Genomic DNA, 24277 nt, shown 5'->3' with positions numbered 1-24277 from the left:
TTATGCGTTGTAATTTTTTCATCGGGGAATAGCAAAAAAAAAACATGACAAAATCGCTATGGTACATTTTAATTTTTCAAGACTACAATTGTTTTTTTTCGTTGAAATGACAGTAAATTTTTTAATAATCATAATATGGTTTTATGGTAATGTGGCACCATAGTAATATTGAGTGAAAATTTTTCTCCGTGTACATATATATAGGAATAGGTCCAAGAATTGTCGTCACCAATAAATTTTACTACTACGCTTCGGTAATATAGGGAAAGCGGGGCAAAATGGAACACCCAAAAAAATATTTTGACTCATATTTTTTTTCATTTTTTCGTCACTCTTCGAATATCACATTTTATTAAACAACGATAAATAAATTTATAATAACAATTATTTTTTTAAATTGTTAAAAATTATTTATGTTTTTTTTATTAATGAGTGAGAAAAACTAATCGGAAAATACTATTGTCATATATCGATTTATATTTTTTCCTTAAGTGCTCCATTTTGCCCCGCTTTCCCCTATTTACTAAAAATTTCTCTCCGTGTATAAGTATATTGTATGGGTATTTTTTTTTTTTACATGTCTTTGATATAAAGTGCAGTTTATTACATATATGCATCTGAAAAGAATAGCACTAACTTTTGCGCACGTAGATTATTAAGTATCTGAATTTTGCGCACCAGAAACACTAATATATTTTTGAGAGCTAGTTGCTCTCTTGATTCATCTTATACTTTGCGACTTACATTCCGCTTCAAAGAAGTATCACTTACTTAATAACAGACAGTATTAGTTTTTATCTCTATTTATATTTCTTTATCTCAAAATGGTACATAATATTTCCTGAACAATTTTTTGAATTTTGAGTTTTTAAAATTTTAAAGTCGAAGAAAATAAAATAATAGACAAATTTGTCTAGGTATATATTTTATTTTTTTCGAAATCGACTTTTAAACTTTTCGATTTTTTAATTTTTCTGAATGCATCAACAAAATATAGAGAATCACAATAATGCGTGACATCGAAAAAAATTACTCTATGGTTCAATTGCCTCTATAGTATAAAAACCGAAAAAAAAAAAATTATCTAAGTTCACTTTGGGGTCGCCACCGGTCAAAGTACTCGTGTCCGATATTGGCCAAAAAAATAGCGAGTACCGGTATATCGGGGAAAAAAAATAACGAATAGTTTGGTACTCGGTATACCGAGTAGATACTCGTGTCTCCGGTATATCGCTCAATATCGAAGACCACTACTCTATACACGCCGTGACTCGTGGTGTGCATATTCAAATGAATAATTTTCCCTTTTTGTTTCTGATTTCAGTGTGCGTCCAGTGGCCAGAGGGTAGGTTCAGTCATGATATCTTAAAAGAAGCATTTCTTACTTTGTTTCCTGGGTCTCTTGAAGTGCAAGTGCCAATTAAACCAACGATCATACTGAGACGTGCAAGGCATTTTTTATTTTTGAACCACTTTGATCTAATGTTTCTTGATATCCTTTATTTTATTAGTTTATTTATTTTTCTTATGTTTTATTATTGTTGTTATTTTTATGTCTACACTGAGAAAAATTTCTTTCTTTCAAGAAGAATACTTCCAAAAATATGCCACTAGCTTCTTGTTACAAACGGTCGATGGTTTAAAGCAAGATAATTAACTACTTATTTCAAACAACAAATTGTTTGATACAAACGATGAGTTGATTGAATATTTAAATTAAAAATAGACAGTAACCTGATGGCTAAAAAAACTAGACACAACCTAAATGGTCAAATATTTGTTCAGTGGTAGTTCTTGAGTTCCAAAACACGTTGCACCTACTCCCTACCGTCCTGATTGGTAACTATCCACAGGTAAGCCAGGTGAAAATCCGATAATTCAGACAGCTCATAATTACTTAATTTTTTGTTCAATACTTTTAATTTTATTATATTAATTTAATTTTAAAATCCCTACCAAATTCATTGGTAACCGACGGAGATATTAATTTTTGAAAGTTGAAAAAAACACTAGTTATTATTATTATTTTTAACGTGCCTCAAAAAATAATAATAATTCGTATTTTTTTCAACTTTCAAAAATTAATATCTCCGTCGGTTACCAATGAATTTGGTAGGGATTTTAAAATTAAATTAATATAATAAAATTAAAAGTATTAAACAAAAAATTAAGTAATTATGAGCTGTCTGAATTATCGGATTTTCACCTGGCTTACCTGTAGACCAATCAGGTGAGAGGATAGTACGTGTTTTGGAACTCAAGAACTACCACTGAACAAATATTTGACCATTTAGGTTGTGTCTAGTTTTTTTAGCCATCAGCTTACGGACTAAAAAAAAAAAGAAAAAAATTAATATATATCAATTTTGAAGTACATTGATTGGACAAGTTGATGATGACGATTTTTTTTTATTTTTTTTTATGAACTACCGAACCTAACTGCCTCGAGCAGGACTCGAACTAGGGCCTAGCCGGATGGGAATCTAACGCGTTACCGATGCGCCACGGAACCGAACGTGATTCAAGAAGTTTATTTGTTATACATCAAGAACGTTTAGGTACAATCAATAAATTACATACAAAACATACATATAATTATCATTTACTTTTTACTATGACAAAAGCGACCCCGCGCTTTTGGCGGGTAGTTGTATATATTATTGTGTATGTTCGGTATAACCATTCTATTTTCTTACCTTTCTTCTTTTTAATTTTCATAAACAACTATATATATTTCAAATGAATAATCAATATTAATTATCGTAATGAACAGTAATATAAAAAAAAAAAATATTTCGACTTATATCATTTTTAATTTTTTTTCATTTTTTGTAACTCTTCGATTAAAAAAGCCGGCAAAAAATTGATGCACTGAAAAAAAAAATTTTTAGAAAACTTTTAGTATATTCAGTAGGGTTTTTTAGAATTTTTTTTCTTGCCGTTCGATTAATTTTTTTTAAAATATTTTATATATGAGCGTCATTATTAAATTTGAGTTATTATTTTAAATCTATGGGATTTATTGGATTCAATTTTATTATTTTATCGCAGAGCCCAATTGAAGATATTGGAACCGGTTACACCAATTCGATACTACATATCGTTGAATAGAATAAAAAAACGGAGAAAAAATATCGTAGAGTCTACAGATGAAGCGTCGTTGATTAAGGCATGTCCAACGCCGGTTTTAGAGTGTTGTGGAGGGGAGAATGTCCTATCTATTTTATATTACAAGAAATGCACTGCCAACCCCAAAAAAATAATTTTTTTTTTTTTAAATCAATCATAACACGTTATTTTTACCATATTTGACCTTATTTCACAATAAAAAAATGTTTATTATCTTATTTTATTTAAATTTATTTATCCAAAATATCATTTACTATAAATTAAAAATTATGTTGAAATTTAATGTTGGCCAACTTGAATATAGAGTGAGACTGGCAGAAGAGATCACGGCAATTACGTGTCTGTGTGACCACACATGCAAACTTCTTCTGTCAGTTTTACTCTATGTTCAAACTATGCCGACAATAATATGTCAAAATTCCTAATTTTCGCGTCTATTTTTATTTATTAAAAAAAACCCACCGACAAAACTTTTTTCATATACGGCTCAAAATTTTCGTCTTTTTTCATTTTATAATATATCAGTTTTTCGAAATAGTCTCTGTATTTTTTCATATAGTTTCTAACCAGGTTTGTGTGAAGTGTACTCGGCTGGCCATAAGAGCCTATGTATAACCTCCTTCGAAAATGTCAACTTTATTAATTAATTTAAGAAAAACCACCGACAAAAAAATTATAAAAAAATTAGAGATTGTGTATTATTACATAAATAATCTACTGTCGAAATTTCAAAAACTTCTCTGTATTTTCGTTCCGCGTTGGACATGCCTTAAAACATCTCCGGAATTGATCGGTCAATATTTGAAATTGGGCCCTGTTAAAAAATGAAAATATTAAATCTAATAAGGCCCAAAAAGTAAAAAAAAATATGATTGTTTTTGGAAAAAAAAATATCATGATTGTTTTTGGAAAAAAAAAAACCTAAATTTGTTTCAACATCGACTAATTCGGTTCAGCGGTTCAAAAATTATCGTAAAAAAACAATTTGTGACACTACATATCGTTGAATAAAAAAAAATATGAACGACCGAAAAATTTTAAAAAAATACCGTGAAGTCTACAGATGAAGCGTCATCGATTGAAACATTGCCGGAATTGATCGGTCAATATTTACAATTGGGCCCCGTTAAAAAATGGGAATAATAAATCTAATACGGCCCCAAAATTAAAAATAAATATGACGATTGCTTTTGGGCGAAAAAATAAAACAAAATGAGCATCTTAAAAGCCAATTCGATTCAGAACTTCACACTGAAAAAAATTTTTTCTATTTTTAAGACAAAAAGTTCTTAATAATAGAAGTTTTCTTCTTGCAAAAAAATGGATTTGGATTAAGAAAAAGTTGATTTGGATTGAGACAAAGACTTCTTAATCCAAATCATAAAAAACTTCTTGAATCATGAAAAAAACGTCTTGGTTCAAAACAAATTGTTCATGTTTTTAGAAGTATACTTCTTGGATTATGAACAAAAGTGTCTCGGTCCAAGGCAAATTGTTCATGTTTTTAGAAGTATACTTCTTGGATTATGGATAAATGTGTCTTGGATCGAGACGAACTGTTCATGTTTTTAGAAGTATGCTTCTTGGATTATGAACAAAAGTGTCTCGGTTCAAGACATATTGTTCATGTTTTTAGAAGTATTCTTCTTGAATTATGAATCGATATGTCTCGGTTCAAGGCAATATTGTTTTTATTTATGAACATTTATTCTCAATAGGATTGAAAATAAAAAAAATAAAAAAAATTTTTCAATTACAAACTTGTAATTTGTAATTTTTTTTTTCCTGCAATTTTTATTTTATAATTTTTTTTCCTACAATTTTTTTTTTTTTTTACCTAACGCGGGACCCGAACCTATGACCGTAAAACCTATCTAATCTAAACCTGTGCCTTAGCTCGCTTAACCACGGGCGCGATATGGAAACGGGAAGTTATTTGTATTACTTTAGTGACAAGATATTTTTTTTTTTTTAAATTTATTACATGAACAAATGAACTAAAACTACCACGTATCAATTTGTATTACTTTAGTGTACTATTGTATTATTTTATGTTTTCTAAATTTTATTAAACATTTAGATAACATTTTATCAGTATTATTATTTAAGAATATAAACAATTTAAATGCTAGTATTTTGAGTCGATTCAATATTGCCACATTTTGTATTTTAGTAAATTAAATTTAACATTTATTTGATTTAATTTATTTTCAGAATGTACTGATATAAAACTTAAAAAAAAAATAATACATTTTTTTTCAATTTTCGATTATAATTAAGTTTTTCTTTACAGTCAGTAAATCTTAAATTTTTCAATAATTCTAACTATTATATTATTGTTGTTTATATTCTTAAATAATAATAATGATAAAATGTTATTTATATGTTTAACAATTATTTGGAAAACATAAAATGTTTCGATATAACAAAAGAATGATATTATAGTAATTTAATAATTAATTATAAAAAAATATATATATACGTGTAGTTTCAGTTCATTTGTATAATAAATTTTAAAAAAAATATCTTGTCACTAAAGTAATACAAATAACTTCCCGTTTCCATATCGCGCCCGTGGTTAAGCGAGCTAAGGCACAGGTTTAGATTAGATAGGTTTTACGGTCATAGGTTCGGGTCCAAGTAAAAAAATAAAATAACAGGAAAATTATAAAATAAAATTGCAGGAAAAATTACAAATTACAAGTTTGTAATTGAATTTTATTTTTATTTTCAATCTATTGAGAATAAATGTTCATAAATAAAACAATATTGCCTTGACCGAGACATATCGATTCATAATTCAAGAATACTTCTAAAAACATGAACAATATGTGAACGAACACTTTTGTTCATAATCCAGAAGCATACTTCTAACATGAACAGTTTGTCTCGGTCCAAGACACACATCCATCCAATCAAGCATACTTCTAAAAACATGAACAGTTCGTCTCGATCCAAGACACATTTATCCATAATCCAAGAAGTATACTTCTAAAAACATGAACAGTTTGTCTCGGTCGAAGACACATTTATCCATAATCCAAGAAGCATACTTCTAAAAACATGAACAGTTCGTCTCGATCCAAGACACATTTATCCATAATCCAAGAAGTATACTTCTAAAAACATGAACAATTTGCCTTGGACCGAGACACTTTTGTTCATAATCCAAGAAGTATACTTCTAAAAACATGAACAATTTGTTTTGAACCAAGACGTTTTTTTCATGATTCAAGAAGTTTTTTATGATTTGGATTAAGAAGTCTTTGTCTCAATCCAAATCAACTTTTTTAATCCATCACAAGACTTCTATCTGACAGAAGTTTTTTTTTTCAGTGCACATTTCATCTTGAAATAACAAAAAGTCACAGAAAAGCGAAATTATAAGTGTCCTACGGAACACTAAAAAGTATAATTTTTGTGATAAATATAACATTTTATTAAATAACGATAAATAAATTTATAGGTAATTTTTTTTCTAATTTTTAAAAATTATCAAGAGACTCGGTAGAGTCTCGCCTCAATTTTTGAAAAGCGAGACTCTTTACCGGGTATAAGTATTTTAAGTCAGTGGTCCGTGACGTCGTCGTTTTCAATTTATCAAATGTCGTTCTAATTATTTGTTAAAAAAAAAAAAATAAAAACAGTTTCATTATATATATCGATGCCTCTCTTTCCAATGAGCCTACTCTCGATTTTTCCCAACAAATAATAAAAAAGATATAAGAGTCAGTAAAAGCCAGGTATTAAATCTTACTAAAAAATAAATTTTCAAGCTGAAATGTCTAATTTCTTCGGATACGTTGCGCATACCCCGCGCCTATCCCTACTCCTGAATTTTTTTTTACATGCATATATGTGTGTGTATGCAGCCGCATGTATTAGTTATTTATCATTGATGGTATAGCAGAATTTGTTTCTTTTTCCTTTTATATTTAAAGCGTACATATATAGTATACATACACGTTTAAATTTTTATATTCCAGAAAATTAGTATTCGATTATTATTTATTATGGTATTCACGGTCAATTTAAAGTAGACGAATTACAAATATAATTTATTATTAATTTAAACAAAATAAGTGAAATAAAAACAAAACATAAATTTACAATTAATGTCGCCAAAAAGCCTCAATTTTTAAATACCTGTCTATTTATCATACCTTTAATAATCAAAAGACGTGAAATATCCAAAAAAATGTCAAAATTTTGAAGTATAAAGTTGAATAATTTGCTGGATAAAAAAAAAAACTAAAAAAAAAATTAGGCGCTTTTTCGATACATGGTATAATAATAATATAATAATAAAAACTGCAGCGCCTAATTTTTTTTTAAGTTTTTTTTTTTATCCAGCAAATTATTTAACTTTATACTTCAAAATTTTGACATTTTTTTGGATATTTCACGTCTTTTGATTATTAAAGGTATGATAAATAGACAGGTATTTAAAAATTGAGGCTTTTTGGCGACATTAATTGTAAATTTATGTTTTGTTTTTATTTATGTTTTTTTTATTTAGTAGTGAGGAAATCTAATCGGAAAATACTATTGTCATACATCGATTCATATTTTTCCTTAAGGAGGATATACACAAATTACTCTTTTTTTAAAAAATATAATGAGAATGTTCTGAAATTTTGTATACAAGTAGATCTTTTCATTCTGAATACAACGGTATAATTATTTTCTTATGTTGATCGGTTAAATTTTTTGTAATTAATTATTGAAAATAATATTTAACATTGGCTCTTATGGAGATTTCAACCATTTTTTTCGGATAGAAAAAATGATGAAAAAGTCTTGAAAAAAATCACACATATACTAGAAACCGAGTTTTATTAATTGCGCGAAAAATTTTCATATGTTGATCGGTCAATTAATGAGAAATTAATTATAAACTTTACAAAAATTAGATGTGGCAACGTATGGCATGTTCAAACACACACACATGCCCGCAATCCCATATATTGTATACGGGGCGCAGGCGCTTTACACTTTATTATTTTACAGTGTAGCCAAGTTTCACTTGAGACTGTGACGTCAGAAGCTCCCCGCAACACCCGCAATGAATTTGTGTATAACCTCCTTAAGTGTTCTATTTTGCCCCGGTTTCCCCTATGTTATTTTTTATAATCCAAGGTTCGATGAATAAATATTAATTATACTTGAAAAACAGAAGTCTACTATTTAAGTACACTCTTGTATGTAAACTTGACTTGGTGTACAATAAAGGGAACATTAAATTATTTTTATATAGCCATAGGTTTCGCATTCCTGGTAGTTTAATATTTTAGGAAGTCGCAGGTTCGAGTCTTCGATGGATCATCTTAAAAAAAAAAAAAGATTTAGGCAGCTATTTTAAAAAACAGAAACTTGGAAAAAATTAGGAAGTTTCCCCGCCGGGATTCGAACCTGAGTCTTTTGCTTTCCAGGCAAACGTTTTAACCTCTAGACCACAGGGCTTCTTAATTTCTTCCAAGTTTCAACAAGTGAACACTGACGTCCTTCTATTCGTCATTAGAGCCATTTTAAAAAAATCACTTTTTTTTGGTACATGTTGGTGAAACAACAAGACAGTTAAATTTCACTTTAAAAACTAGCAAAATAAAATTCACGACAAAAAAAAGTATATCCTACATTTTTTATAGAAAAACATGCTATGAACAAACAAATTTGTGAAATTTACGATTTATAAAAGTAATTTCGTGTTTTACTTTTCAAAGCTGTAAACTTCACATTTATAAAATATAAAAACACAGCTTCGTGTTTTTAATTAGTAATTTTCACTTTTTCTTGTCTTGCTTCAAATGAATTTAACTTTCACTATTTTTAAAAATAAATTTGATTTTTTATTTTTCTCCGTGTATATAGTGAAGAGCAAGTAGGAACTTTGAAATTCGGCTTTAATTATATTTGCGTTCATTTGAACAATGATGTTCGATGATGTTTTCTTCTACTGTTTTTCTAAATATCATTATAATTTATGGCATGTCACCGCATATACATATATTACATACCGACTTTTTTTGATATTCATTACAATAGTGCGACACGTACAATAGTTGGTGATCGTCTTGTCAACAAAAGTTGTCCCGATACCTTGTTTGAGGTTGTGGTTAAGCAGCTTTAAGAGATTTTTTGAAGAATTTCCCATTAATATTATCCTTTTTTTATACATATTTGCACCACTCATGTTATGATCTTGGCTTGCCTTCATATGAGATCCACCTATAAATGTTCTTTAAATTTAGATATACATCCCATTTTTAAAAGTCTTAGTTTAATTGAGAATTTGTTTCTGAAGGATTTATAGGTTTCTATATAGGGATTCTAATAGATTTTTCAAATCGATTTTTTTTATTAACGTCTACAAATAAGCCTGGAACAATTTCCCACACTGAGAAAAAAACCACAAAAATTGTTGTGAGAGCACAACAGACTAGAGGCGGAATCCTATCCTGTCACTTTTTGTTGTGCTGTAACAAAAATTGTTCTATCGTTAAACAAAATTTGTTGTGCTACAACAAATTTTATTGTATCGTTGAACAAATTTTATTTAGCTGCACAACAATTTTTACCATCCAACAATATTTGTTGTGTTGCTCAATAATATTTGTTCGGCTGCTCAATAAATGTTGTCCCGTTTCAAGGCAAATATTGCCGTGCTGCACAACAATTTGATTTTCGGGTGTTATCGGTAAGACTCGGTATATCTACATGGCATTGTGTGGAATTGTCTAAGTCAGTCTATGTTGAGATCAGCTTTTGTGTGACTGACGTTTTAAAAATAAATTAATTAATCCCAAGTGTCAGGTTGCAATAACATTTTAAGAATTGAATTATAGACTAAAATATTTGTGAGCAACTAGATAAATAACAAAACTTGATATTTAACAAATCACATCAACAATAAAGTATGAAATTATATGAAAATGACAAACATAACCTGCATCTGTCATTTTAATGCAGAGATTTTTTATTTTAATCTTTAATAATTTTAAATATGAAAAATAAATCAAAGCATCGTAATTTGAATTAATTTGTTCCTCAATTACTTTCCTTCTTATTTTTAATTATCATAATGAAAATCTATTCCGTAATTTTGAAAAAAAAAAAATTTAATATGGTTTTAGAATTTTTGTTATGTGGAATAATAAAAATTATTAAACTGAATACAAAAATTGTTGTATGTTCGACAGTTTTTGTTTGGAGCATAACAAATTTTGTTGTATGTCTATTAATTTTTGTTTGGAGCATGACAAATTTTGTTAAACAGCACGGCAATTATTACTCTGCCAGATGAACAAAAACTGTACTACCGGCAGAACAAATATTATAGAGTTTCAACTTCGCCTCTACTTTGTTGTGCGGCACGACAATTTTTGTCCTGTTTTCTCGACAATATTTGTCGTTTATTTTTCTCCGTGCAGAAACTAATTTTTTTCCGAAATAATTCCATTCTTATTAAAAAATTGGAACCTTCATATATAATTAGTTATATGTAAAATTTAAATTCAAAAGTTCGATTTATCCAAAATATTATTTTGATTCTCCTTACACGGCAACTATAGTGCATAATGTCTACATTTATGCACGATCAAAATCATGCGTAAATCTAGATACTTACGCATTCTTTCTACTCATTTAGAAAACGATACCAGCTTTTGCATGCTTTCTACTAAAAAACTGTTGACTCAATCAAAAAAATTATAGAGTAAAAAAAGTTTTACTATTATTTATAGTTTACGAAAAAAAAACTTCGGAAAATTGTTTAACCAAGTTTTCTACCATAATTTGATTACTCATTCAACTTGAACACAAATGACTATCGATTCGTCACTTGAGTCATTTTAAATAGAAAAAATAATTTCATTAGCAACAAGTAAAAAAAAAACTTACAACGTTCATTATATGTATAGATTCCTTTTTTTTTTTTTGACAAACTCCGTATTATTAAAATTCTGCAATCATGATTCGTACCTTGTCGAGGAGCTATACATAATATATGAATATCTTTCCCGGAGGTAAAATGCTCTCTTTTATTACGACTTTCAATTTTTTTTTTATTTTTCATTTTTTGTGCCCTCGAACTATATATGTAAAGTTCAACTATTAAAAGAAGGTCTTCGAAAAGCATACTTGAACTAACTTTGGTAATCTGCACTTTCCCATTGTCAATCGAAAATTATTGATCAGCAAAGTCAAAATTTTATATAATCTATATATACTTACAGATTTGTTGAGAAAATACCTGGAATAAATTAACTAACCTAGAAAACGGTATTTAAATTCATCGACATATCTTGAATCATTTTGATAATTTATATATCTATTTTGCACTATTTAAGTCAAAATATATGTGATTCGTTGAAGAAGAAATACGAGAGGTCCATGAGTGGGTGGCAGCCAGAGCATTTATTGATCGCTTTGGGTAGCCATGCCAACTTTACCCCTCATCTTCTCCTATCTTTGCTGAACGCATCTTTATTTTCCTCGTCATAACCTCCATTTTCTCTCTTTTTATTTCTCGCATCATAGGTTTTAAGTTTCAACTCGTTCTATCAATATGACATATCTATCTATTACATCCACATATAGAGACTACTATTTAGAGTCGTACCCACAAATGATTTACAGCAAAAGTGAAAAAATATGTTCCCCTTTCATTGTTATCCGATACTCTCGAAATAACCATTTGTCAATATACAGAAGTCAATTGGTGAAAGATTGTCACGGATACTTTCTACAACGTGAATCAAAATAAAACACTCAAAAAAAATATTTTCACGTAGTGATCACGCTTGAACGGATTGAAAAACACTCCAGTTTATTTTCACGTGATTAAAACGTGAAATTAAACTATTTTTACCTGAAATCAGTTTAATTTCACATTGAAATCAACGTGAAAATGACTCTTGATTTTTCTTAGTAAAAAAATACACAGAGAGAAATCTGCAGCAAATATTACTGTAGTGGTACAGTAATAATCATGGCTGACGTCATGTTGGCGACTAATTTCCACTTATTATGATAACTACTATATAATATATTATATTTTATCTAAATTTTTTTACTTTTTCCTTATCCGAATCGGATCCGGTATTGCTAAGGTAAACTGGATCCAGTTTTCCTTACTCTATCCTGATCCAAATCGGATCCAGAATGCCGGACTTTAATTGAAGTTTGATTTTTTTTCAATGTTAACCTCCGGATTCGGTCAGGCTTGGCTAAGGTAAGCCGGATCCGGTTTCCCTAATTTGAAACGGATCCAACTTAGAAGTATTGGAAAAAAAAAAAAAAATTAATTTCAGAATGTCATTTTATTTTTTGATATAATATTAAATTTATTATTGTGTTGCCTATATATATTATTAATCATATAAAGTTTTTCTATATTGTAATTTTTGAATAACTTTCTACGCTTGTGAATGACTTTTGATTTCACTAATTCCATGTACGCCGCCGTGGTCGATAGGTTAGTGTCGCCGACTTTGAACGGAAAAGCCCCGAGTTCGATCCCCGTAAATTCCGGAATTTTAGTTTAGTTTAGGTTGAATTTTCTAAGATAGAAATATCGTTAATAATGATTGTAAAAATAATTGAAAAAAGCATATATTTTTTTTTTTTTAAATCAAAATTTGGATCCGGTTTAAGTATAAATTCGGATACAGTTTAAGTATAAATTCGTATCTGGTTTAAGTATAAATTCGGATCTATGCTGGATATGCATTTTGCAATCCGATTTTGCTAAGGGGTCTTTATTATAACCGGATCCGGATTTCCTGATCCGATCCGCATCTTTATTGGCGTTACATTCGGGTCCGAATCGGATCTGGTAAACCGGGTCCGAGTCGGACCTTATATCAGGTAAACCTGATCCGAATCGGACCAAAATTTCCACTCGGGTAGCTTGAGGCTCTACAGCATTGTTCGCTGCGGTTTTCTCTCTGTGTATACTCTCTGTGTATACTCCATAGAGTAAAAAAAAAGTTTTAATATATAAAATGTGGGATAGTCTATAAATTCGACTTTACTTTGATAAAATTCTTTTATTATTCCTTAAAAATTGAAATAAAAAAAATTGTGGTTAATATAAATAATAATCTGCAAAATTAATTATTTCTTCTATCCATATAAAACATTGCCCGTGTCTATCTTCAAATTGCCAATCTAACTATAATTGCTGTCTTTTATATCAAATTTTAACGGAAAATGAAAAAGTAAAACGTAAAATAAAAAAGTCCAATATATGGTTCAATATATACAGGTTGTCGATAGATAATGAAAATGTATGCGCTTCGTTTAGTCGTAATATGAAGTGCGTCTATAGGTCTATATTGGATGAGAATGTGGAAGGTAGAAAAACGAGAAAGATGGATCTGTGGGTCCACGTCCGTAATATTAATCGAAAAAAAAAAGAAATGCATATTTTCGATGTACTATATAAAAAAAAATTGAAACAAAACCAGCTTATTATAGATAATCAAGGGGACATTATCAAAAAATATAAATTAGAAAACAAGGACAATTCTTTTTCAGGCTACAGATTGCCAGCTATGCCTTGGAATTGGCTGGGAGCCGCTACGCCATCGGCAGCTGCGGTAGCTGCAGCTGCAGTGACACCTTCTCCAGCAACTGCGCCCCTCGTCCTTGCTCCGAGGGCTGGGACGAGAAGGAGGTACCAATTTTCCTTCAAAAAAACCTCATTTAAACTCATTTAAACCATCGACAAAAAAAAATTATTTTTTATATTTTTCGAATTATTTTATATATGTGCTTATGCGTGAAAATGAAAAACATATAATCGGTTGTTAATTGTTATCTTCTTCTATATATTAATATGTTTGACAAGTAAATGAAAAACCTACTCATCACTAGATAACGAATTTTATTCTTTAATCATTTTCATGTTTTTTTTTTTTATATTCACTGTAGTGCGTGTTTTCCTACCATTTACTTGAAACCCTTGCACTAATACCGAAGTATCAATACACTTATTCAATCCCCGATGTCTCTACCGATTTCTAGACTCGATTAATTGCTGCTGCACGTTTTTTAATAATAAAGTTAACTGTACTGCATCTCGGTTTAATTGGCATCCAAATAAATACAAAGAAGCACGCTTAACAGTTAAATCAAGGCACGCATACCTTATCAACCTTCTCAATGAATAATCTCTCGATTGGAATGGTTTGACGAGATAGTATCAGATTTTTGTAAATATTTTTTTCATATAACCCAATTGAATGCCGTCTGTTATCTGTTGACAAGTTAGTGATCGATTAATGATTTTTTTTATAATGCAAATTCGTTTTATTAAAAAAAAAAAAAAAAAAAAAAAAATATATAAATATTAAAATTCAAGGTAGGAATGATCAGTATCTTTCTTATTATTGGTTCGATTATATTATTATTATATACTAATGAAGTTTTTCACCAAAGGATGAAAATAAGATGAAGTAAGATGCGTAATTTATCCCCCAATGCATTTAATAATTAGGCAAGACTACAATTACCGTAGTGACAAACGTACAAAAGAACAAAAAAAATATACATTTCATATTTTCATATTCAACGGTAAATTCATATCTCGAGAACTATTTAAGATTTTTCATTTCTATTCAGACCATAATATTCCTCGTGGAAAAAACTGTCTGAATCATTTATAATATTATTCCAAAAAATTAACAAATAACAAAAAAAAGTAAAAATTCATATCTTGTAATCTCGATATCTTAAAAAATATTCGAGATATCAAAATTTCATCTCGTCCATAATTTTTTGCTTAAAAAGATCTTCCTATATTAATTTTAGAATTTCGTTGTCACGGAAATCGTAAATCAATCAATTCGAAATTGCCAATAACTACTAGCAGTAATTAAGCGATAAATTTTGTGGCTAATAATTTTTTTTTTTTATATAAACATTTGTTTATATGACACAATTTGTTACCAATCATCACGTTTCTATTTTCAAAACCACTAAACTATGTAAGTATCGATTCCAAAATATTTTTTTCCTAATAACATGACCATGCAAAACAAGTGAATTCCACTTCCCACGATACGCAAATTGTTGAATTTCACACACTAGGTGGCCAGCGATGCGCAAAGATTTTACTCGTCACTTGCGATAGCCAAAATGTTTGCACTCCGTTTGCCATCTATCACAACCGATAAGTAAACATTTGCGTCTGGACATTGTCATTTTACGGGTTTTACATGCTCTTGTTAGGAAAAATTATATTCAGATACATGGGGCAAAAGCAACTTATATCGAAATATACTGTTGTGAAAAATTTTTTTTTTCTGTCGAAAAGAAACAAGGTGAAAAATTTCAATCCTGGTATTATAGTAAAAACCCAAATGGCCGATGTTATTATAAATCAACACCTTGTAATAAAACAAATATATCTTTCACTCGAAGTAATTGTCATATCAAGGAGAATCTAATTCGTGACTTTATTTTTTTTTTTAATCTTAATCGTCACTTTGCTTTCAATTTTCTTTATGATGAGAAAATATTACATAAAAACCTTGAGATAATTTTAACTTTATATTTTATCAGAAAGTTTTCAATCGCGAAATAATTTCCATTTTGTTTATTCATTTGGATCCGAGTATTCTAATTTAATTTTCATGTGTTCTGAGTAAAGAATTTGAATACTGTTTTTTTTTTCAATTTATGTTCGGTAAATTCTTTACCTGAGATTATTTTACCTTTTATTTTCATAAATGTCTTTCTGCTTAACGTTTGTGCACAAATCCTACTGCTGATGGTGTCATTGCAGCTGTTACTGAATTGCCGATGTCTACGCCTAAACCAGAAAATTTCGAAAAATTAATAAATCTTAGAAGAAATGCTAAGGTAAGTCATTGTGGCATGTTGTGTTTTAGTTGCTGCATTGAGAGGTGTTGCTATTCAACGAGGAAGAGTTGGAGCTGCAGCCAGAGCTACTTTTCCTCCAGGAGCAGCTGCTTTGACTCTTGCTCGTAATCCAGGACCACTTGCAGCAGCCGCTGCTGCGACTGCCCTTCACCCTTTTGCGCCTACGTAAGTACTTAATTTTCTAATTTTTAACTATCGTCAATAACCTTCAATGCCCTATTATATATTGTTACTGATTTTTTTTTTTTTAATCATAACAACAGTCATAGTGTTTTTTTGCAATAAAATAACTGATACATTATTGCACGAAACTGTCACTTACAAATCTAACTGTAAATACTTTGTGTTCTGCTCTGTTCTTATACTGAATTACATACTGGTCTTTTTTGAATTTGCAAGCACTATTAAGATCTAGCTGTCACATATTCATTGAAATCAAAATACCTTAATATTCATATTCTTTTTTTTTTCTACATTTCCATAAATAGTCATATTAATTTTTGTAAATTTATTATTTCAGTGTCTACTATGATCCGTTCTTAGCAGCACATGCAGCGTCACAAGATCCTAATTACAGACTACAGGTGAGATTTTAACTACGCAAGTTACAACTAAAATATTAATAAAATATAGCCATATCATTAATTAATGAATATAACTATTATCTGTGTGAATAAAATATTAAATGATGACTATTACAGGCAGCAGCAGCAGCAGCGGCAGCAGCGGCAGCATCTTCACCACTTCTAAAGACACCACTATCAACTGCCCAACAAGCAAATTATGCAGCAGCAGCTACGTATACAGCAGTTGCAGCAAGAGCTTATGGTGCAGCAGCAGCAGCAGCAGCACAACCACAAGTCGCTGGCTATGCAGCAGTAGCTGGGTAAGCTCATCCAAATTTTTTATTTTTAGTCTAAATAACTTTTTTTTGTTTTCAATCAACTCATTAATCGTTTTTAAATATTTCATTTTGTGTAATAGATATCTTTTTCATTATTTCATAAAATTCTCAATAATTTGCAGAAATAAATTTTTTCATGGTCGTGCAATCCGTAGCCGTAAATATGGTGAATTACTCGATAATCCTGTTTCGAATTGTTAAATGTTTGTATCCATATCATTTCAATATCCTTAGTTGAAAATGATCTGTCGCATACCTATTATTATTTTTATGTTAATTTATTATTTGAAAAACAATATTTAACATTATCTTGTTTTTTTTTTTTTAACCATATAATATAAAAAAAATTATATCTCAGGTATGGTCGTGAGTATGCTGATCCTTACCTTGGACATAGTATTGGACCAATGACAAATTATGGGGTAAATATTATTACCTACTGATAAATATTATGTATATTCTGAACTACAATAAAATATTATAATATAAATAATATTTTATGTTTCAGGCAACTGTGTATAGGGGTAGTTACAACAGGTTCACACCTTATTAAAAACCAATTAAAAATGATTTGGATTCATCGATTATGATAGCAACAACTAAAAGTATAATCTTCATTATTCATGCTATCAAATTTGCTTTAAAAAAATATGCGCCCAAACTGAATAGAAAAACATAATATTAATAATTATATTAAGCGAAGAAAAAAAAACTTACTCAGCAACATTTCATGACACTCAAATAAAGGAACTCTTCAAGCTTCACGTTTGAAGACTATACTTTACGTGAATCGATGAATTTCCAAAGAGAAAAATTAATAAAGAAGTAAAAAAAATAAGTCGTGCCATAGATATAACAAAGCATCACTTTTGAAAATGAAATAAACAAGTTCGCTTGATTAACTTTATTGTAATGTTCAATTGAATGAAAAAAATAGGAACTGGTTTTAAAAATCAATGGCATTTTTAGGTTCAGAAAGATAATCATAATAATGTAAAAATGTACGTTTGTATTGTAAGATTCTGTAGATGCGCAACAAATTGAAAACAAAAAAAAAAGGATATTTACTAGAAATAATAGATATATAGTTGTTTTCACATTGGGATCACCTGACAAATTGTAATATAGTAGTTGTATATCAAGTATAGCAATGATATTCACATTTAAATCGTTGAAAAATGACTTTTTTCTCTACTAAAAGCATATGTGTTTTTATAAAAAATGAGTTATCAATAGGCCCATTGAATTATCATTGAAAAACCTAAAGATCAGTCAAAAAAAGTAAATAAATAATTAAATAACCAATAAAAATATATAGTTCAATGATTCAGGCATTTTGAGAAAGTTTAGTGCGTTTTTATGCCAAATATGTGTAGGTCATTTCCAAACCACACGTCTAGACGACCAATAAACATACTCAGTACACCAATTTTTAACGAAAATTAAAGAAAAAAAAAAAAAAAAAATAATAAAACCTAAAATTGAGCAATACAAATTTGAAAGATAAGACTCTAATGAAATAAATAATTACATTACTTAGATAATAAAACAGGCTCTCTAGCTGGGCCTTTTATACCAGATTATGGTTAACAGGGTCTAGTCACAAGTCACACTCTAATCACAACCAAACAATGTTACAACTCACAAGTTCCTTCAATTCAAATACATACTTATCTATGATTGAGTTTTCTTGTGGTATGTGATTGAGCATGTGGTTTAAAGTTTTTTTTTTTTTGAATATCTCAAAATTCATATAATAAATCCGAATGTAATAAATGATATAAATAATGTAGATATAAATACACATTCAGTTATAGTAATGAGGTTACAACTAATATAGGAAAATTTGAATAAATTGTTCAACTGTAGTTTGGAAAGGTATGAAAAAAAACTAGCCTTAATCTTTGAACGATATTTATTTAAATTTATCGTAGCTCTCGCTTTATCTCTTTTTTTTTTTTTTTTTTGTTTTTTACCATGACATTAATTTTGTAAGTTTAAATATGGCGCTGTTTACATTGGGATTGGTCTTTGCATAGCCACAGAATCTCATTTGAAGAAAAAAATATGTAAATTCTTTGATCGATTATTTTTTAACAAAGGTCAAATTTTTTATGTATCACAATAAAGAAAAAATCAACTAATTGTACAAAAAATTAGCGCGCACACAGAAGACTAGAATTTAATTCGAGTTATGTATTATTCAATTATTATTGAACTATAAATAAACAAAAATGTTATACTACATCGGGATCATAACATTCGAATATATTTTAACACGTTTATGGTTCTATGCCAATTATTTATTTATTAATACTTTTGTTTGCATAACAAGAAATAATAAAATTGATTTAATGGGTATTTTATTAAATTAGTTTAAATGGAAAATTAAAATTGAAGAAAATACAAAAAAGTTTGTAATCAACTCATGTGAAATAGCCAAATATGACATAGATTTTAAGAAATTAATGATAGATACTGAATAACAGTACGTTTGCTCGAAATGAATAGACTATATAATACTAAGTGAGTAGTACTAAGTAGAAGAGAACAAAAGAAGAAAAAAATAATAGAGTTCTTATGAAAATAATGAAATAATGATTGAAAAATAAAAAGTTGTGTTTTTCAAATCTGTAAATAAATCGTAAACAAAGCAGACAAATAATGTAATAAAATCGAATCTAAATTATGATCTGTAGAAAATAAGTAATTTGAACTCATAAAAAGATTTATAATCAATGACAATTGTATACTCAAGAAAACATACTCATTTTTTTAAAAAAAAAGTAAAAATAATAATACAATTGATAAAAGAACCGAAAAAAAAATTAAATAAATAAACACATAAATTTAAAATGTGAACAAAATATTTCTTGTGATAAAACGTATTACGAGATAATTTTATGATAAATAATGATTTGATAATGTTTAAAGCCAAATCTTACTTATTGAAATTCATTCTGTTGAGTAAAATAAAAATAGCTATTTCTATTCTGCACTCTGAGCATTAATGCAAACACAAGGCAACAATATATACCCTTGAGCAGTACATTTATAATCGTTTGCCGTAAAAATTTAATGTTTTTTAATGTTTACAAAAGTTTGATCGAAAATATTTTTTTTTCATGATCATACTAATGATTCGATTGATTCAAAAAATTTTACTTTCCATAAAAATAAAAAAAAAAACAAAAAATCAAATCACGATATCGGAAAAATTAGATTGATGAATGGACGTGAAACGTTTAAAAAAATAAAATAAATAAGAAGTGTACATCTGAAGCAAACTCTGCATATTGTATACTATAATTACAATTTATAATATACACATACTGTTCGTGATTAACTACCTCTATTGCTAGATTAAACTTGAAGAATTAACAAAAAACAAGCAGCAGCTAAATTAAGTCAAGCTCAAATTTGAGGTACTGGAAATTTAATTATAATCGAATGCCTCTATTTACTTTTTTTTTCATCATATACATATATCTAGTAGTTATGAACCGGAATTATGGTTTCATTGGTAAAATTTTGACTGTCTTTAGTTTTTGTGAAAATTACATACCAAACTAAACTTTTTTCTCTTTTCTTTACTTAAGTTCTATCTGTCGAGTGCACAATTAATTTTCTTCATATTTAAACTTGAATGTGATGAAAAAATCAAACTTTTATGACTCATTGAGACTGGCCTACTAGTTTATGGTCAACTAATTTACTTGAAAGTCTCTTAAATATACTCAGATTTTATGATCTAAAATAATTTTTAATTATATATATATATATATTATATAATAGAAAAAAAAAAAAAAAAACAAAAAAAAAGTAAAGAAAATAATTTTTAACATAATTTAAACAAATACCAATAACAATTAGTGACGTTGTAATGACACAACGTTGTATAAGCAACATATCCTAGTAGACGAGTAGGGCACTGCCCGAGAATCTCTTCACGTTTATCATTGTAATTTATATGTAGCTTTAAAAAAAAATAAAAAAAAATATGAAACACAAACCGTTCACAAGTCTCATTACTTCGTACCATATTTAAGGGATTTCGTCGATTTTCTTCCGAATATGAGAATGCTTTGAAATTTTTACAGTAGATTCTTGAAATACTAATACGTTTATGTAATTTTTTGATAATTGTTTGGAAGCTCGTTATTTTTTTATTAATTTTCAAAGTTGACAACTTTTAACATGGGCTCTTATGGAGACTGCGATTTTTGTCAAAAAAAAGTCCATTAGAATACCAATATCTCTAATCGACAATATGACATCGTGAAAAAAAAACGATTGGGTTATAAAATGAGACAAAACAAAACGTATGGAAAAAAAATAAAAGAGGTTTGGAGCTTAGTTTTTTTACAATTAATAATTAAAGTACGAAAAAATTGATTTTTATGAGATTTTTTTTTTTTTTTTTACAAAAAAAATATACAGCCTGGGTACCAGCCCATATGGCCATCTATCGTCTATTTACAATATTAAATAAATGTTTTTTTTTTTTTTTTTTTTCCTTTAATATTTACAAGTTGTCATTACTGTTTTAAAAGTAAATTTTTATGTTGGTCAAAAATTTCCCTAGGGCTTCTGTCATCCTTCTTTCTTTTGTATTGACATAAATTTCAATGTCCTTGATTAATGTTTTCTTCCCTTTGTTTGTAATTGTTGAAATGAATTTTTCTCGTTCTGTATTAAACTGTTCACATTCCCAAATAATGTGTTCCACAGTTTCAGGCATTCTTAACCCTTTGTTAAGGCACCATTTACACCATTCATCCTTGACAATGCCAAAACGTTTCAGGTTTGCTCTTGTTGAAGTGTGTCCACTTCTGATTCTGTTTATCATAACAGTCTGCCTACGATTTAGGTTAAAATCATTGAACCAGGGTTTAGGACTTGGCCTGTAGTACTTGATGAAATATCTAGTACCTTTTTCACCAGCTGTTGTCATACACCATTTATGAAATTCATTTCTCATTTCTTCTCTCCACTTACTTTTAAAATCAGCAAGTGGAAGTAACACTTGAGAATCTTTTCCATACATAATACTAGCCTTGGCCTCTTGATCCACAATTTCATTTTGGACAATCCCACAGTGTGCTGGGATCCAAAAGAATTTTATTATGTATTCTTTGTTCATGAGCTCAACAAGTTTATCTTTTATTTTCCAGATCAATTGATCTGGTGTTGATAATTTGGTGTTGAATTTTATACTTGCTAGTGCACTACTTGAATCTGAGAAAATTGTGTATTGACCTGGTTCCATTTGTTCTATTATATTTAGTGTTTCCATTATAGCCATTGATTCAGCTGTAAATACTGAAGCAAATTTCACTGTTCTAAACTGGTATTTTTTGTTCTCTGCTTCTTGATATGAAGCAAATCCAACAAATGGTCCTCCTTTTGTCTTAGAACCATCAGTAAAGAAACAACATGATTCTGTCAGTTCTTTTCCAAATAATATTTGGAATTCTCCATTTGGCTGACTTGATTTTTGTATTATTCTGCCTTCTTTGTCAGAAACATGTGTACTTGTGAACAGAACTTCATATTGATAATTAAAGCACATTGGTTTATTGCTTTTGTCCAATAAATGGTTGATTGGTTCTTGTTTTTCAAAGCTGTTTATTACCATTGACTTTTTACACTTTTTGATAATAGTATTGTTATTATGGATATTTGATAGTTCTTCTAATATTGGTATTAGTGGGTGTTCTTCATCACATGATACTCTTGATATAAAATTACTTGCTAAATACTGGTATCTTAGTGATATTGGTGGTTCTCTTGCTTCAGCCAAGATGACGTTGGTTGGTGTACTATTTGTGTAACCCAACGCCAACCTTAATGCCCTGTATTGTACCCTATCTAGTTTACTTTTTGCTGTTTTGGTTATATTGTGGTACAAAAAACCTCCATAATCTATTCTTGATCTTATCAAAGAACGATACAGTCTAATTAATACTGTTGGATCAGCTCCCCACCAAGTGTGCCTTAAACAGCTGATAATTTTCATTGGATTAGCACATCTTGCTATTTTTGAATTAATATCTTCACTCCATTTAAGGTCAGATTCAAGTATTACACCCAAGAATTTAACACTATGTTTTTCTTCAATTAAATTGTCACCAATTGTTATTGTTTCTTTAAATTGTGTTGTTCTTCTTTTTTTATGTTCAAAGATTACAAATTGACATTTTTGTGGTGCTAAGGCCAAGCCACTTTCATGTAGTTTTTCTTCTACTTGGTTCACTGAACTCTCTATTCTTTTAATACCCTCTTCAGTACTTCCTTGTTCATTTACTTTGTATACCACAACATCGTCAGCAAATTCAAGCATTTTACAATCATCATGTATAGCTTTGTTTAATTCTTTGGTGTATAGAGCATACAAAATTGGACTCAAGACACTTCCTTGAGGAAGTCCTTTGAATGTCCATTCAACTTCATCAAATTCACCATATTTAGCATGTAATTGTCTTTCAGATACCAAATTAAATATAAATGCTAATAGCTTTGTTGGAAAACCAATATTTTTCAGTCTTTCAATAAGAACATCAGCCAGCACATTGTCATATGCACTTGTTATATCCATAAATAATGTAATTACTGTTTTATTTTGTTCAAATGCTCTTGTTATTTCAGATGTTAATATTGTCAGATTGTCAATACATGATTTGTTTCTTCTAAAACCAAACTGAGTGTTAGATAATATTCTATTGTATTCCAGCCACCATGATATTCTTGTGTTAATCATTTTTTCTAGGATCTTGCATACACAAGAAGCTAGTGAAATTGGTCTGACATTTTTACCATCACTTTTTGGAATAAAAAATATTCCATACTTTTTCCATTCCTCAGGGAATGTTTGTTCTTCAAGTATTTGGTTGTAAATATCCAACAAAATAATTTTAGCTTGTACAGGAAGTGCTTTAATTATGACATAGTTTACTCCATCTAGCCCAGGACTTGCTTTTACTCTCACATTTTCAATAGCATAGTTCAGTTCATCCATATTGTATTCTTGGTCCAAGAAAATATCTTGAGCATGATCATTGATATTAGGCTTGTGAACCACTGTTTGATTTTGTGGACATAGTTTTTTGAATGTTTTTTTGGCAGATTCTACTTTTTCCTGACTATATTCATGGCTTGTATTTGTACCATTATTTTTATTCTTAAATTTTTTAATTGTCTTCCATATATATCCAGGATCTGTGAATTTATTTAAGCCTTCACAAAACTCTATGAATTTTTCTTTTTTCTTTTTTCTAAATATATCTTTGGCTTTACTAGCTGCTATTCTATATTTAATGAAGTTGTCTTGTGAGCTTGGTTTAGATGATTTTCTGA

At 28.9% G+C, this 24277-nt stretch overlaps 1 protein-coding gene across 7 annotated transcripts in view; it reads left to right on the top strand.

Moving 5' to 3' along the window:
- LOC122849222 (RNA binding protein fox-1 homolog 2) overlaps positions 1-18404 on the top strand; it is a 67459-nt gene extending 49055 nt beyond the window's left edge. For 2 of the 7 annotated variants that reach the window (XM_044147888.1, XM_044147891.1), the window contains 6 exons: positions 1325-1345; positions 16026-16182; positions 16538-16601; positions 16719-16903; positions 17280-17343; positions 17430-18404. In XM_044147888.1, the coding sequence (XP_044003823.1) occupies positions 1325-1345; positions 16026-16182; positions 16538-16601; positions 16719-16903; positions 17280-17343; positions 17430-17474 (536 nt within the window). In that variant the 3' untranslated portion in view covers positions 17475-18404. Of the gene's footprint in view, positions 1-1324; positions 1346-13668; positions 13808-16025; positions 16183-16537; positions 16602-16718; positions 16904-17043; positions 17125-17279; positions 17344-17429 lie in introns of all 7 variants that reach the window. The other 5 variants (XM_044147889.1, XM_044147892.1, XM_044147893.1 and 2 more) reach the window with 3 other exon arrangements.
- Positions 18405-24277: the final 5873 nt, after the last annotated feature.

This window comes from Aphidius gifuensis, linkage group LG2, assembly GCF_014905175.1.
Source record: "Aphidius gifuensis isolate YNYX2018 linkage group LG2, ASM1490517v1, whole genome shotgun sequence".
NCBI lineage: Eukaryota > Metazoa > Arthropoda > Insecta > Hymenoptera > Braconidae > Aphidius > Aphidius gifuensis.
The sequence above is the reverse complement of the archived record's forward strand: the minus strand, read 5'-3'. Positions and strand labels throughout refer to the sequence as shown.